We start from the raw sequence: 15,677 nt of genomic DNA, 5'->3' as shown, positions 1-15,677 counted from the left end.
TCTTTATCACCTATGCAATGGTGTGAAATTTGGTTAGACAGTCTTTGTATTTCCTTATGAATAGAGTTATATGGTCTCCTTACAAATTATCTAAATTGTCCAGCACAAAGGGTTGTAATTGTTGGCCATGTGGTAGATCTGTTGGTATATGTAATAATAAAGTGATCACATTATAGGATGCTGGGAAAGCATTTGAAGCATTAAAGTTGATATTGGATATTGTTGTACCCTTTACATGAAAGATATTGATTCTCAGCCCTCTTGGTTTATGTTCCACTATTACAGAGAACAAAGCAAAATTATTGAGAATTTTAATGGCTTTGGCTATGAAAGCTATTCTGTAATGCAGAAAAGACCTATCCAAATTGGAATTTATTACTTGGTGGAATTTGGTCTGTCTAGCCGCTAAATGTGCGAGTAGCAGCGAAGAAATTGAAGGCCCTGAAATCTTCTGAAAGAACTTGGGTTCCTTTATTGGATTATTGCCATTTGCCTTGACAACTTTATGGGTTTTATCATTTTTTCCCCATTGATGTCTGACTTCAATTTAAATATGATATTCCTATAACAAGCATTCTAGTTTTGTTTATTGTTAGGTTTCTATATTTGCCAAAGTGTAGCAGACACTCTTTTTTGTGATTTCTTTTTTGTTTGTTTTGTTCTGAGAGCATTGATATTGTGTTAATGCTATTTATTTTTCATCCTAGAAATTTCAATTAAAATATTTGAATAAAAAAAAAAAAGAAAACTGATTTTCTTAAATAATCAATACAAGATCAACTATTTCATTCATTGGTAGCTCTTCAATTTATCTATCTGATTTCTCAATTCTTGTTTTATCCTTAATAAAGCACTGGACTTAATGGTAATTCAGAGAATTTGTTTGGCATACTGTAACATCTTTTTTATTTGTTGATTAGAACTGCCCTCAAAGTTACTACCATATCTTGGCAACCCATCTAGAGGCTAAAGTGCCCACCGATGTTCTTCCTATATAATTAACGACCATCAGCCTGGACTGAATTTAGTGAATTGGCAAATATACTTGGAAAAATGCCCCCCCGCAAACAAACAAAAAACCCTTGCCAATCTCAAAAACTTGTCAATTTGATTGACTAAATGCTGTTATGTTAATCCTGCCTCTGTTTAGGATACACACATGACTGCAAGAACAGGATGTCTAAAAAAGATGTGGAAAGAAGAGGGAGCAGCAGTGCAAGAAAGTCCTTTCTTTCATCTTTAATTCCATGACTGCACCTGTTGCACAGTGTTTGGGCACTGTGTGTTCCAGACCTGAGAAGCTTTTTTTTTATTTTTTATTTTATTTATTAGAAATTTCAAATGATTTTACAAGCAAAACATTTACTTGAACAGAAAGTAGGATAAGAAAAAAAGAAAGAAAGAAAGATACAGGAGCTTATCCCCTCTTAACCCCCAATTATGGAGATCCTTCAGAATATCAGAGAGAAATTGAACAAAAATACTATGGGCTCCTTTTATGAAGTTACGTTAGCGATTCCTCTGCGACAAATTCCATAGGAATTGAATGGACTTCGTCACATATTCTGTGCCAGAATCGTTAGCATGACTTTGTAAAAGAAGCCCTATATTGCTATAATAAAAAGGGCCTATGATGGTGACATTACTACAAAGCTCATATTCCCACCCCTGCCTAATTAGGAGAGACTACCCCCCCAAAAAAACAATGAACAGGAAATGTATTATCCAGAAACAATTTTAGTTGTACAGGGTCATGAAAAACATAACATACATTCTGAACTTTTATTTAGCAGAAAATTTAATAAAATATACTCCATTATTTTGCTGTACTCAGGGACGGAGGGTCAGGAAGGATTCACATCACTCCTGAGTCCCTCTGCCCACATCAGGAAAACAGCACAATTTCTGATCAATATACAACTCAGCACAATTTCTAAAAAAACAATTTCAACACTAAATGCTTATCAGATTCAAACACAAATGACACCAAAAGCATTGCTCTGGACTATACCAAGACTTGAGATGTTTCTAAGAATTCAGTTAATCAATAGAAATAAAACAAAATAAAACATGGAAAAGAAAATAAGATGATACCTTTTTTTATTGGACATAATACATTTCTTGATTAGCTTTTGAAGGTTGCCCTTCTTCGTCAGATCAGAAATAAGCTAATGTTGGTAGATGACAGTATATATGAGCGAAACATCAAAGCATTTCAGTGACAATCTATATGCATGGAGACAGGGGATGAGTGAAAACATCAAAGCATTTCAGTGACAGTCTAAGAGGATGGGAGTGGATAGGTGAGAGTCAGGGAGACAGGAGAGCACTGCAATTTACAAAGCAATACAATTTTATGCTTTGTAATGGGCTAGAAAACCCAGATCTTTGTTAAGTCCTGTCTGGTGGGTGTCAGAATATTTAATCATTTTGACTTCATAGGTCTTACGTTCCTGTATTGTTTTAAAGTTCCCTTTCAGGATCCTTACCATGAAATCACTGGTACAGTGTTCTGATTTTGTAAAGTGCTGTCCCACAGGCTTGACATCTTTGTTTGTACTGGCATTTTTCATATGAGGTCTATGTAAATTAAATCTCTTCTTTAGCATCTGACTTTTTTCTCCAATGTAGCAGCCTTCATCGCACTTCTTACACTGAATGATATATACCACATTGGAAGATGAGACAACTTCCAGACCTACATCTGGTACCAACTCCACAGGCTCCCTACTTTGTGTCTTTCTAAATGGTAAATAATACAACTTTTTAATCAGGGGATGGGATTCAATGGGTAGCTTCAGTACTTCAGTCATATACCTTTCAAATAATTCTCTTGGTGACATCAGATCTACCTTAGGGAAATTCAAAAACCCAAGGTTACAAGCTCTTAGGTGATTTTTCCACTTGCTTTAACTTGTAGTATGTATCCATAAAGCTCTTAACAAGTTTTGACCAAATCTCCTTGCTTTCTTTCACATTCCTTTCCATGTCCACAAATCTCCCAGAATGGTCTTCTAAAGTTGTCTCACTCTTCATAACCCATGCCAACATGCTCTCAGCAGATTTTTCCATTTGGTTCATTTTACTACTCACACTGTCATGATTGTCTTCCAAATTGAGACAACGGTAATCTTTGGAACTGCCTCCACTTCCTTCACTGGACCAAGCTCCGATATCATCTACTCTTCTGGGGTCTGTTTAACAACTGGAACCCCTAGCTTGGATGAGCTTGATAATTCCCTGCTCTCTCCAGAATGAACCGAGCAAGGTTCACCAGCATCAGCTGTAATTGGGACACCGACTGACACCAGTTCTATCTTATTTATTTATGTATAGCATTTATATCCCACAATATTCCCAACCATGGGCAGGCCCAATGTGGCATACAACAGTATACAAAAGCATACAATTCAGCAAACAAACATACAATGTCATAAGAGCGTAAGAGAGAGAGATGGTAATAGCTAAGGAGAGAAAAGGGGAAAGAGTAGCGATGAGCAGTATGTCACTACGACAGTTGTAATTCAGAAGTAAGAGATGCCAGGCGGGTTTGAAGCATAAGCTTTTCTGAAAAGAAAGGTCTTGAGGCGCTTCTTGAAGGTCAGGTGATCAGGAGTAAGTTTGACCAAGTGAGGCAGCCCATTCCACAATTGAGCGCTAATATATGAGAAGGTGAATGCGTAGATGGTCTTATACTTGAGGCCACAAAATACTGGATAATGGAGATTTAAGTACGAGCGAGCTGATTTGTGAGAGTTCCTAGGCGGCAGGTTGATTAGGGTGTCCATATAAGCAGGGGCGTCACCGTAGATGATTTTGTGCACCAGAGTGCAAATTTTAAAAGTGATTCGGTCCTTCATAGGGAGCCAGTGCAGCTTCCTGTGACTCCCTCCTGAAAAGCTTGGTGAACTACATGCTAGCGGCTGTGGAGACGTTTGGGTGGGTGGGCTGAACGAAACACTCTCTTCAAGTCCCCCTGGCTCTCTCTGCACTGGGAGGGCAGCAAGGATCCTTCCGGCTCGCTCCTGAAACAAAACATCATATTGAATTGAAACTTGACCCAGCAGTGGAGTATTGGGTAAGGTTGCCCTTACTTTTCCTTGTCTTTTAGGCATACAGAAAATATAACCCGGGCAATGCTCTGGACGTATACATAGAGCATCCAACCTTCTGTCATACAACTTCAGCCATCTTGGATATCCAGAGCCTGAGAACCTTGCCCAACAAAAATTAAGATTGGATGTTAGGAAGATGTGAAAGTAAACTTGTAAAGGGGGAGGGGGACATAATACTTTTTTCTATGCAGTGTAAAGAAATACCACTCAATAAAACTCTAAGGGGGTCCTTTTATTAAGATCCAGTGGGTCTCCAGCTCCCCAACCCCCTAGCATTAAGAAGGGGTCCCTGGTGCTCCAGTGTCAATCCTCCTATCCCCACCACCACCCCCTACCTTGAGTTGGAGGAGGGAGGTAGCCTGCCTCCCTCCTCTTCCTTTAAAGCCGCCTGCAAAATAGTGGCACCCAGCCCTGCACAATGCATCCTGGGATGCGCTGGGCGGGGCTTCACACCATATAAGGGAGAAACTCCAGCCCCCTTTCGCTGGGGGATTTGCTTCATTGGGGGGAATGTGGGCCTTTTAGCATGCAAATGCATGCTGGACAGGGCTCACTATTCCTCCCCAATGGTATGCAAACCCTAACGCCAGCTCAGAGCTGGCATAGGGTTTGCTGTGGCCAGCGACCCAATCTTTGGCGCGCTGGTCGCTGATCATTGGGGATAAATAAGTGTAGCCCTGTTTTGCATGCACTTGCATGCTAGTTGTGTTCAGAGCCCTTGAGCGCGTTGTTTCACGAACTTGGAGACTCTGATCATGGGGCAGTAGCAAACGCAGGCACTAGTATGGCGCTAACAGCCTCTAGCGCCGGTATTTGCTTCTGACCATCCGTATGTTAGTGTTGTCTGTTAGTTGTAAAATTATGTGCCCAAGTTTATAGAATTAGGGGACTTGTGTGTATGCATATAGAATAGAAGCTGGATGTCAGCCTGGTGAAGACTTAAGGGAGATGCGATTCTCCTCTTTTCTCTAGACTCCAGGACTGGTACAGCAAAACCTGTTTCAGTCCAAAAAAACAGTTGTCAAGTGCTTCAAAAACAGTTAGTCAAGACATAATAATTGCTATACTGGGTCAGACTGAAGTTCATGTATCCATGTATCCTTCTTTTAACAGTGGACAAGCCAGGTCATAAATATCTAGCAAAATAGTAACAGTTTCAGTTGTAGTTCTTATATTCTGCTATTACCAAGTTTAGTTCTATGCGGATTGCATAAAAAGTGCTAGAACATACAAGAGTACATTAGTTGTTAACATTACCCAAAACATATTTTTGAAATAGATGAGTTTTCATTGCTTTCTTGAGAAGGTCAAAACTAAGATCTAATCATGACCAGAAACAATGATCAAAGAACAATGCTTCACGGGAAATTACTGTATGAAATATTTTCCAATAGATCTCGTAGACGTAGGCCTACATATCAGCGATGACATATAACCCAGAATATCGCCATGTATTATCTTAAACAATAATGAGTAATTTGGTAAAATGGTATAATATGAGTAGAAATCTTTAAAAAGAAAATTAAAATCCCAGAAAGTAGCAAGATTCCATACTATGAGTTGAGCCAACTCCTGGTGACCATCATTGAGGGACATCCCCTTGTGATTATCTTTGCATAATACAGAATTTGTTTGACATTGCCTTTTCCTGCACTGTGCGAGGCACCACTGTGTTGCTGCTGTCCTACATAGGAGCGAATCAATAATGAGTATCCACTAATCTCTGGTAAATAAGTTGGTTATTGCAGTTTGCTTCTCGATAACATTAAGAGCAGGAGGTCCCCTTAACCCTAGTCCCTGAAGAAAGAATTTTGAAACCCGGGGCGTTGGGTGCGTTCAGGGTAAAGCGAATGGCTGGATATTTATTTACAGATACAACAAGATATTGAGGAGATAGCATGAAAGAATAATTCAGATAAGTGTTTATTGATTTTTCCACAAAAATTGTCACTGGTGAACATTGGAGCAGGTTGCACCTTTTTGAAATGGTATAGATAAGGCTGGTTTGGTATTTATATTATTTGAAAAATTATACCAGTTTGTTAGCACTTAACAGGTGTTTCATCATGTACAAAATGAGCAACCTGATGAACAAAGTGCTACACCACTAAGCAACAGAAATTTTCTGTGTGATCTGTATTGTGGGAATATCTGAGGGTGCTCTTAACAAATTACTATATTGAATTATATATATCTTGTGGCAGTTTTGTAAAGTTGAATTTGCAATAGGTTTGTTATATCCTGGTTCCAACAGTGTGTCCTACATAGGAGCAGTGGCGTAGCTAGGGTAGTTGACACCCGGGGCCGGTCATTTTTTAACCCCCCCCCCCCCCCCCCCCCCCCCCCGAAATCCAGTATTAGGCATACCGAGAATACAAAACACTCAGGACCTATAGAGCAATTCTACCATACCATAAGCAGTAATTTGTACGAGTCACACAAGGAAAAGGAAAGCATCTTAAACACTACAGTGAGCACTAGAACATCAATTCACCTATTGTAAAACGAAAACAGACAGATTAGTACAGATCGTCGATCCTGCACAAGTCAATGCCAACCGAAAAGCCATGTCTTTTTCACAAATAGATACACCCTAATCCACTATAGAATAAGTAATCATAAACTTTCTATTTAGACAAAAATTAAACTGAACCCCCAAGAAGCCAGACTCTGCATACAATGCAACACCACAGAAACAGAAACTGTCCCCTAGTACTGTGCAAAATATAAAGACAGCAGATGTAAATTTGAAAAAACTAACAAATACCAATCACCACTTTACAAATTAACAAATAGAAATAAAACAAATAATATCATTTTATTGGACTAATACATTTAGCTTTCAGAGGCCAAAACCTCCTTCCTCAGGTCAATTCAGTATAGTACTGTTACAGTGTCCTATCCTGATCTGAGGAAGGGGGTTTTGTTCTCTGAAAGTAAAATGTATTAAAATTAGTCCAATAAAAAGATTACCTTATTTACATGTTCTATTATAAACATTTATTAACATAGCTACAATACTACTTTATCCTAAAGCAAAAAAATAAAAATATATATTTACAGTTCGTTGTCTCTGGTTTCTGCTTTCCTCATCTTTTCACTGTCTTCCTTCTATCCAGCATCTGTCTTTGCTTTCTCTCTGCCATCCAGTGTCTGCCCTCTCTCTCTGCCCCTTCCATCCACTGTCTGCCCTCTCTCCCTTCCATCCACTTCTGCCCCTTCCATGCACCATCTGCCCCAGTCTGCCATCTCTCTCTCCCCCTTTCATCAACATCTGCCCTCTATGTCTGCCCCTTCCATCCACCATTTGCCCCAGTCTGCCCTCTTTCTCTCTCCCCTTCCACCCACCATCTGCCCTTTCTCTCTGCCCCTTCAATCCATGTGCCCTCCCTCTCCCATCTGTCCAGGGTCTGCCCTCCCTCACGTGCCCCCCTTCCATCCAGGATCTGTCCCCTCTCTCTCTCTCTGCCCCCTCTTTTCAGCCCCCAGTTCCAGTCCCCTTGATCCACCACATGCCTTGCATCCCCCCCTTTCAGCACCAGACCCATTCTCCCACCTGCCCCAGGCATGGATCCATTTTCCCTCCTGCCCCCATGTCAGACCCCAGTTCCAGCTTCAGACCCCTTCTCCCATCTGAGCACTCCCCTCCCCCCCCCCTCTGAGCACCCCCACCCTCCCCAATCCTCTTCTCCCCCCTCTCTGAGCACCCATCTGAGCTCCCCCACCCTCCCTAATCCCCTTTAAGCACCCCTCTGAGCTCCCCCACCCCTCCCCAATCCCCTTCTCCCCTCTCTGAACTCCCCCACCCTCCCTAATCCCCTTTAAGCACCCCTCTGAGCTCCCCCACCCTTCCCAATCCCCTTCTCCCTTCCCCAATCCCCTTCTCCCCTCTCTGAGCTCCTCCACCCTCCCTAATCCCCTTTAAGCACCCCTCTGAGGTCCCCCACCCCTCCCCAATCCCCTTCTCCCGCTCCTTGATGCTCTCCCACCCCTCCCTAATCCCCTTTAAGCACTCCTCTGAGGTCCCCCCCCCCTCCCCAATCCCCTTCTCCCCTCCTTGATGCTCTCCCATCCTCCATAATCCCCTTTAAGCACCCCTCTGAGCGCCCCCACCCCTCCCCAATCCCCTTCTCCCCTCTGAGTCCCCCCCGAGATCCGTTCTCCTGCTGCTCCTACCCTGTCCTGCCTTTAACATTTTTTTTTCGAAGCGCCGGAGAGTGGCAGGCAGTGTGCCTCACGTCTGCCCTGCTAGTAAAGAAGATCTCGCTGACGTCGTCGTCCTTCCCTGAGTCCCGCCCGCCCTCGCGGTAATAGGAAGTTGCCTCAGAGGGGGGCGGGACTCAATGTGGGAAGGGCGACGACGTCAGCGAGATCTTCTTTACTAGCAGGGCAGACACGAGGCACGCTGCCTGCCACTCTCCGGTTGCTTTGAAAAAAATGTTAAAGGCGGAGCAGCGGGAGCGGAGCACCCCCCCACCTGATGACACCAAGGGCGGACCGCCCCCACCGCCCCGCCCTTGCTACGCCACTGCATAGGAAGGCATGACCTAGACTGGGAAAAGGAACATAAGTAGATAAGTATTGCCATACTGGGACAGACATGGAGGGGCATAATCGAACGGGGCGCCCAGGTTTTCCTGAGGGCGTCCTCGCAGGATGTCCCTGCGAAGGGTGGGGAAACCTGTATTATCAAAACAAGATTGACATCCATCTTTTGCTTCGATAATATGGTCAGGGATGCCCAAATCTCAACATTTAGGTCGACCTTAGAGATGGTCGACATAAATGTTGAGATGGTCGACCTTAGAGATGGTTGTCCTCGGTTTTCGGCGATAATGGAAACCGAGGACACTCATCTCAAAAATGACCAAATCTAACTCATTTGGTCATGGGAGGAGCCAGCATTCATAGTGCACTGGTCCCCCTGACATGCCAGGACACCAACCGGGCACCCTAGGGGGCACTGCAGTGGACTAACTGATGCACTAACTGAACGTAAAAAGCCCTTCCCTTACCGATCCCTTAGCGATTCGGAAAGGAACGGGCATGCATGAAGGAAATCACATGCAAATGAGCTGCTCGCTCCTTCCTAAGGTGGGGAAGCCAGTACAGAGCAGCCAAGCGTTATGCATGGCTGCTCTGTGCATGCCAAAGATGGCTTCATACACGCAGACAAGCTGCATGTATAATAGCTGTCTACAACCTTAAATAAATTGCCGTCTACAACCTTAAAAAAACACAAATCCAGGTGAAAACGTCCAAGTGCTCGTCAGGGACGTCTTTTTTTTTTTTTTTTTGAGTATGGGTGAAGGATGTCCAAAATGTGGATGTTTCTGTGAGAAGGGTGTCCATGCCTTTGCTATGCCTCTGACACCTCCTTTATTTATTTATTTGGATTTTGGATCACAAGTAGCAGCAGTGGGATTTGAACTGGCCACTTCTGGATTGCAAGACCAGTGCTATAGCCACTAGGCCACTCCTCCATCCCCTTGAAATTTGGCCATCCCTGTGGGGGGGCAGTTCAGGATGTCCAAAATGTTTAAAAGAAGGACGTCCATGCCTTCGCTATGCCTTTGCTATGCCTCCGCTGACACACACACACCTCCCCTTACAGGGACCTGCTGCGATGGACCTGAGTATGATATTTGAGGCTGGCAAAAAAAGTTTTTAAAGTTGTTTTTTTCAGAGTGGGATGGGGTTAGTCACCACTGGGGGAGTCAGCGGAGGTCATCCCCGATGCCCTCTGGTGGTCATCTGGTCAGTTCGGGACCTTTTTGAGGCCTGGTCGTAAGAAAAAATGGACCAAATAAAGTCAGCCAAGTACTCATCAGGGACACCCTTCTTTTTTCCATTGTCGCTCGAGGACGCCCATCTGATAGGCACACCCCAGTCCCGCCTTCGCTACGCCTCCAACACGCCCACGGGAACTTTGGTCGTCCCCATGATGGGAAGCGGTTGGGGACGCCCAAAATTGGCTTTCGATTATGCCGATTTGGGTGACTCTGAGAGAAGGACGCCCATCTCCCAATTTGTGTCAAAAGATGGGCACCCTTCTCTTTCGAAAATAAGCCTGCAAAAGTTCATCAAGCCCAGCTTCCTGTTTCCAACAGTGGCCAATCCAAGTAACAAATACCTGGCATGATCCCAAAAAAGTACAAAACATTTTATGCTACTTATCCCAGAAATAGTGGATTTTCCCCACGTCCAATTTAATAATGGTCTATGGACTTTTCCTTCAGTAAGCCGTCCAAACCCTTTTTAAACCACGCTAAGCTAACCGCTTTTACTATATTCTCTGGCAACGAATTCCAGAGTTGAATTACAAGTTGAGTGAAGAAAAATTTTCTCCAATTCATTTTAAATTTACTACTTTGTGGCTTCATCACATGCCCCCTAGTCCTAATATTTTTGGAAAGCGTAAACAGATGCTTCACGTCTACCTGTTCCGCTCCACTCATTATTTTATAGACCTCTATCATATCTCCCCTCAGCCGTCTTTTCTCCAAGCTGAAGAGCCCCTGCCGCTTTAGCCTTTCCTGATAGTGAAGTCGTCCCATCCCCTTTATCATTTTCGTCGTCCTTCTCTGCACCTTTTCTAATTCTACTGTATGTTTTTTGAGATGCGGCAACCAGAATTGAACACAATATTCGAGGTGTGGTCACACCATGGAACGATACAAGGGCATTATAATATCCTCATTTTTGTTTTCCATTCCTTTGCTAATAATACCTAACATTCTATTTGCTTTCTTAGCTGCCGCAGCACACTGAGCAGGTTTCAGCGGTGACACCTAGATCCCTTTCTTGGTTGGTGACTCCTAAAGTGGAATCTTGCATCATGTAGCTATAATTTGGGTTCCTCTTTCCCACATGCATCACTTTGCACTTGTTCACATTAAACATCATCTACCATTTAGAAGCCCAGTCCCAATCTCATAAGGTCCTCTTGTAGTTTTTCACAATCTTCCCGCGATTTGACTACTTTGAATAACTTTGTGTCATCGGCAAATTTGATTACCTCACTAGTTACTCCCATTTCTAGGTCACTTATGAATATGTTAAAAAGCAGAGGAACCAGCACCGATCCCTGAGGGACCCCACTAACTACCCTTCTCCATTGCGAATATTGACCTTTTAATCTTACTCTCTGTTTCCTATCTTTCAATTCATGACACTTCTGACAGTCAGCCAGCAGAGCTGCTAGAACTTCCCTAAGTTCCTTTAGTACCCTTGGGTATATGCCATCCAGCCCAATCGCTTTGTCCATCTTTAGTTTAGCCAGCTCCTCACAAACACTGTCCTCTTAAAATCATTCAGGGATTACCACCCCTCCATTCCTATTTGTGTTTTTCTTCTGTGGTCCTGCTCCCAGCCCTTCAGCTGTGAACATAGAACAGAAATATTTGTTAAGAAATTCTGCCTTATCTTTCAGCTTTTACATATTCCTCCCCTTCATCTTTGAGTCTCACAATGCAACTTTTGCACTTCCTCCTATCACTAACATATCTAAAATAAATATCTTGTCCCCCCCCACCACCACCACCACCATTTTACCATATTGGCAATTTTTTCTTCCATTTGCATCTTTGCTTTGCTGACTACTCAACCAGCTTCTCCTAGCTTTTCTAGATATTGTCACCTGTTTTCCTCTTTCTGCAATCTCTTGTAATAAGAGAAAAAAAAGAAATTAAAGGATAAGGAAGTCTCTCTAAACAGAGACTGTTGGAGGGGGATAGGGATAGGAAAGTGATTAGCGAAAGAAAATAGAAGTTATGAGTCACACACCTATATTCATGTCCTAAGACTTATTTTTGGAACAATAACAAATAATACATGTCTATGTTACAGAGAAAGTAGGTTTAGATATGTTACTGGATCCAGACTTCACCCTCCATTGACTTAAGTACAATTTTAGGGCCCTACTTTCTATGGGGTCCTTTTAGAAAGGGGCTTACTGCAGCACATGCTGAGGTGTTCCACAGTAATTTTGCAATGTGCATGCATAAATCATGCACTAAAAGTATATATTTCTTTGCCATCAAGGGGGCATGTCTGGGGTTGGAGAGTGAGTGTTTCTGCACTAATCAGTGCATCTGCATTCATGCATGCTGATTATCATGTGATCAGCTCATGAGCCCTGATCACCCACAAAATAGGTGGCAGTAAGGGCTCAAGTGCTAATCTTTTTAAATGGCTATGCACAGTGCCGTAGCGAGGGCTAATGGCACCCGGGCGGGTCGCTGCTGCGCACCCCCCCTCTTCGGCGCACCCCCCCCCCGGACCGCATTCTTACCTGCGGGAGGGCCGATCCGCCCTGAGTGCATGTCACTCGGAGCTGTGTCAGCCCCGCTGGTTCCCTGCTCTCTCTGCCCCGGAACAGGAAGTAACCCGCTGGTCCCCTGCTCTCTCTGCCCCGGAACAGGAAGTAACCTGTTCCGGGGCAGAGGGAGCAGGGAACCAGCGGGGCCGGCACCCCCCGATCGCGTGCACCCGGGGCAGACCGCCCCTCCCGCCCCCCCTCCTACGCCACTGGCTATGCACTAATGGCAAAATTAGCGCATGGCCATTAATGTGGAAAACAGAAAATCGGCCATTTTCCAGCTGTGAAAAGTGGCCTTAGTGCACAGGAAAGACCCAAGTAAGGGTTGCTAAGACCACTTTTTAATGCAGTAGTAAAAGGATCCTTAAGCATTTTCCTCATAGCTATGAGATAAATCATTCCGTAAATATACTCCTTGACTGTAAGCCTTCTGAAGGTAGGAAAATTCCTACTTTACCTGAATGCAATTGGCCTTGTACTACCAACTGTGAAGGCTTGTGCCAAATATAAATATATTAATAAACTTAAAGGGTGGGGGGTTGTTTCTTTTTTTAACCTTTGTCACCCTATTGGTCTGTTCTATTCCTTATCTCTCTAGTTCTTTCACCTCAGTCTATTGAAGAATTTGAGAATGGGATTTCAATATTTTTGTTTTAATGCTGATGCTTTTGGCAATGGGATTTAAACGATCTGTGCATTGTTTTATTGCCATGTTGTGTTAATTCTGCTATTTCAAATGTTTAAATTGTGACCTGCCCAAAATGGATCGGTGGGATATAAATATTTTTAAATAAATAATACATTTACTTCTCTTTCTCTCTGAGAACCACCCATTCCCTCCCATCTCAGGTATACACAAATTAAGTTATACTGAGAGCCTCAGGCTATTGCGTATACAGCAGCTGAGTCATAATCATTCTCTGCAGCATCAACTCTTATTGCTTAATTAAATGGTGCTGAATATAAAAGTACTATCATTTACATCATAGTATGATGACCTGAGTTTAGAGCTAAGGTGAATAATGCATTAAAACGTGGACTCCTTTTTGAAAGAACAGGACACACTGTACATAGGTTATTACTCAAGCTGTAAGCTCTTTGAGCAGGGACTGTCTTTCTTCTATGTTTGTGCAGTGCTGCGTATGCCTTGTAGCGCTATAGAAATGCTAAATAGTAGTAGTAGTAAGCTGCAGGTTGTTAAACTGAGGGTTGAAGATATTCATTCTATGTATCTGAATTATATGGAGGACTATTGCCACCTCAGTTTGGATTATGGTCCACTATCTTTATTGGGGGGGGGGGGGGATAAATAACACTGATTTCCCCAGCATTTTCCTTGACTAACAGCAAAAGTCCCCAGGCTTTGGGGGGGGGGGGGGGGGGGTGTTAGGTCCAAATGTTTGTTTTTAATACTGCTTGCAATGCTGCATTTATAAAAATCGGGATCAAGTGAAAAGTTACAGGGTGCCACAAAAAGAGCAGACGGCGTAAAAACACAGGTCCGCTGTTGTACAGCACTGTGCGTTGACCTAACATACCGAGTCACAATGACACTATATAAATATAGTGTAGAGATTCTTTGGACAACCTCAGACACACACTGAGGCTTGGGCAGGGCTGGAAAGGCAGATAAAAAAGAAGAAGCAAAAAGCACGAAATGGCGGCCGTGTGCCAGGGGCAGGTGACACCTGGCTGGCTCCTCAGAGCTTGAGAGCACAAGGAACATCCTCCCCCGCCCCCAAACACTCACACTCCCTGCCCTCTATAATGTGGAGGATGTGAAAAAACATACACTATACATGAGACCGACGCCCACAAGGCAGAAAAGTAAATAAATAGAGAAAAAGGGAGGAATTGTGAGCCTGACAGCCAGACAGGAAGAGCAGAGAGAGTCCCGGAGCAGTACAGTCGGCTCGCAGCGCTGCAGCAGAATTCAAATGGAGGGCAAAGTGGCTCTGGTGACAGGGGGCGCGCAGGGCATCGGCAAAGCTATAGTTAGGGGACTGATGGAGAAGGGAGCTTCGGTGAGTGAGGGCTGACACGAGAGGACAAACTGGATTCTTGCAGGGCTTTCTGGTCTTGTACTTGGAGAGCTCATAGAACTCTTGCAATCGCTTTAAAGCTGACAGCGGAGGGAAATAACGGGGCAGCTGAGCCACACTTCTCTTTCTGCTTTTGCATCTTTCTGTTCTCTTTGAGGGTTTGCTTTTATCCACCTTTTCTTCTCCCCTGACAGGTGGCCCTAATTGATATAGCTGTGGAGAAAGGTGAAGAGTATAAAAATGTACTGGATAAAGAGTTTGGAAGTGACAAGTCTCTCTTCATTAAATGTGATGTTACAAAGAAGGATCAGCTAAAAGGTAAGAGCACGCTGTTCGAAACAGAAAATCCAAGTAGAAGCCTGAAAGATTGACAGCCAACCTTAATGGGACTCTATATTCTAGTTGTTGCTTAGAAATAGTTGAAGGGCAGCCTGCATTGTTTCTGATTATACAGCACTAAAGCACATGCTTTATAGTTTCAATTCATCACAAAAAGATTTGGCCTCTGGAGAGATAATATCAGGAATATTTGGAATGACAGCTGCCAATATTTGAGAGAGACCTGGAAAACCGAAAAAAAAAATACCTACTACAAACAAAGAAAAAAAAAATAATTAAAAAAACAAAAACAGAACAAGGAGAAATTTGTCATGGCCAGAATGTGTAGGGGAAGCAAGAATAGACACCTCATAAGTATCCTCTCTGACAACAAGCATGTCTATAAAAACTCATTCATTCAATAATATATGTTCCTTGCCCTCAATAGCTGTCATGCAAATATATATTTTTCCTAAATGTATTTATTCTTAAAAATAAGTCCATTATAAATAGAAATTAAATTATACAAAAAATTAAAAATATATATATTTAGACGGCCACAGGTATAAATAGCAGGGTTTACACATATAAATGGACTACATGTGTATTGATCTTCAGTGCAGCTAGTTACATGTGTAGACTACCCAAGTCTCACCCAGAACATTGCCCCTTAAGAACATTCCCCCTTCACAGTATCTAATAATAAACTCTGATTTCTGCAGCTGTCACATATGTAACTAGCTGGACTGCATGATCATTACACATGTAGTGCATTTACACATGTAAATCATGCTATTATACCTGTGCTGCTATCATTGCAATAAGAATATATTCTTTCTCAGTATTTACACCTGCTCAAAGAAAGGTATAAGCATCAGCTAC

The 15,677-nt window shown here is 43.0% G+C and overlaps 1 protein-coding gene across 1 annotated transcript in view; it reads left to right on the top strand.

Moving 5' to 3' along the window:
• The first annotated feature begins 235 nt into the window (after nucleotides 1–235).
• LOC115462204 (15-hydroxyprostaglandin dehydrogenase [NAD(+)]-like) overlaps nucleotides 236–15,677 on the top strand; it is a 101,485-nt gene continuing 86,043 nt past the window's right edge. The window contains exons 1-3 of the mRNA XM_030192219.1: nucleotides 236–392; nucleotides 14,305–14,459; nucleotides 14,672–14,795. Coding sequence (XP_030048079.1) covers nucleotides 236–392; nucleotides 14,305–14,459; nucleotides 14,672–14,795 — 436 coding nt within the window. The remainder of the gene's footprint in view (nucleotides 393–14,304; nucleotides 14,460–14,671; nucleotides 14,796–15,677) is intronic.

Source organism: Microcaecilia unicolor, chromosome 2 (assembly GCF_901765095.1).
Source record: "Microcaecilia unicolor chromosome 2, aMicUni1.1, whole genome shotgun sequence".
Lineage (NCBI taxonomy): Eukaryota > Metazoa > Chordata > Amphibia > Gymnophiona > Siphonopidae > Microcaecilia > Microcaecilia unicolor.
The sequence above is the reverse complement of the archived record's forward strand: the minus strand, read 5'-3'. Positions and strand labels throughout refer to the sequence as shown.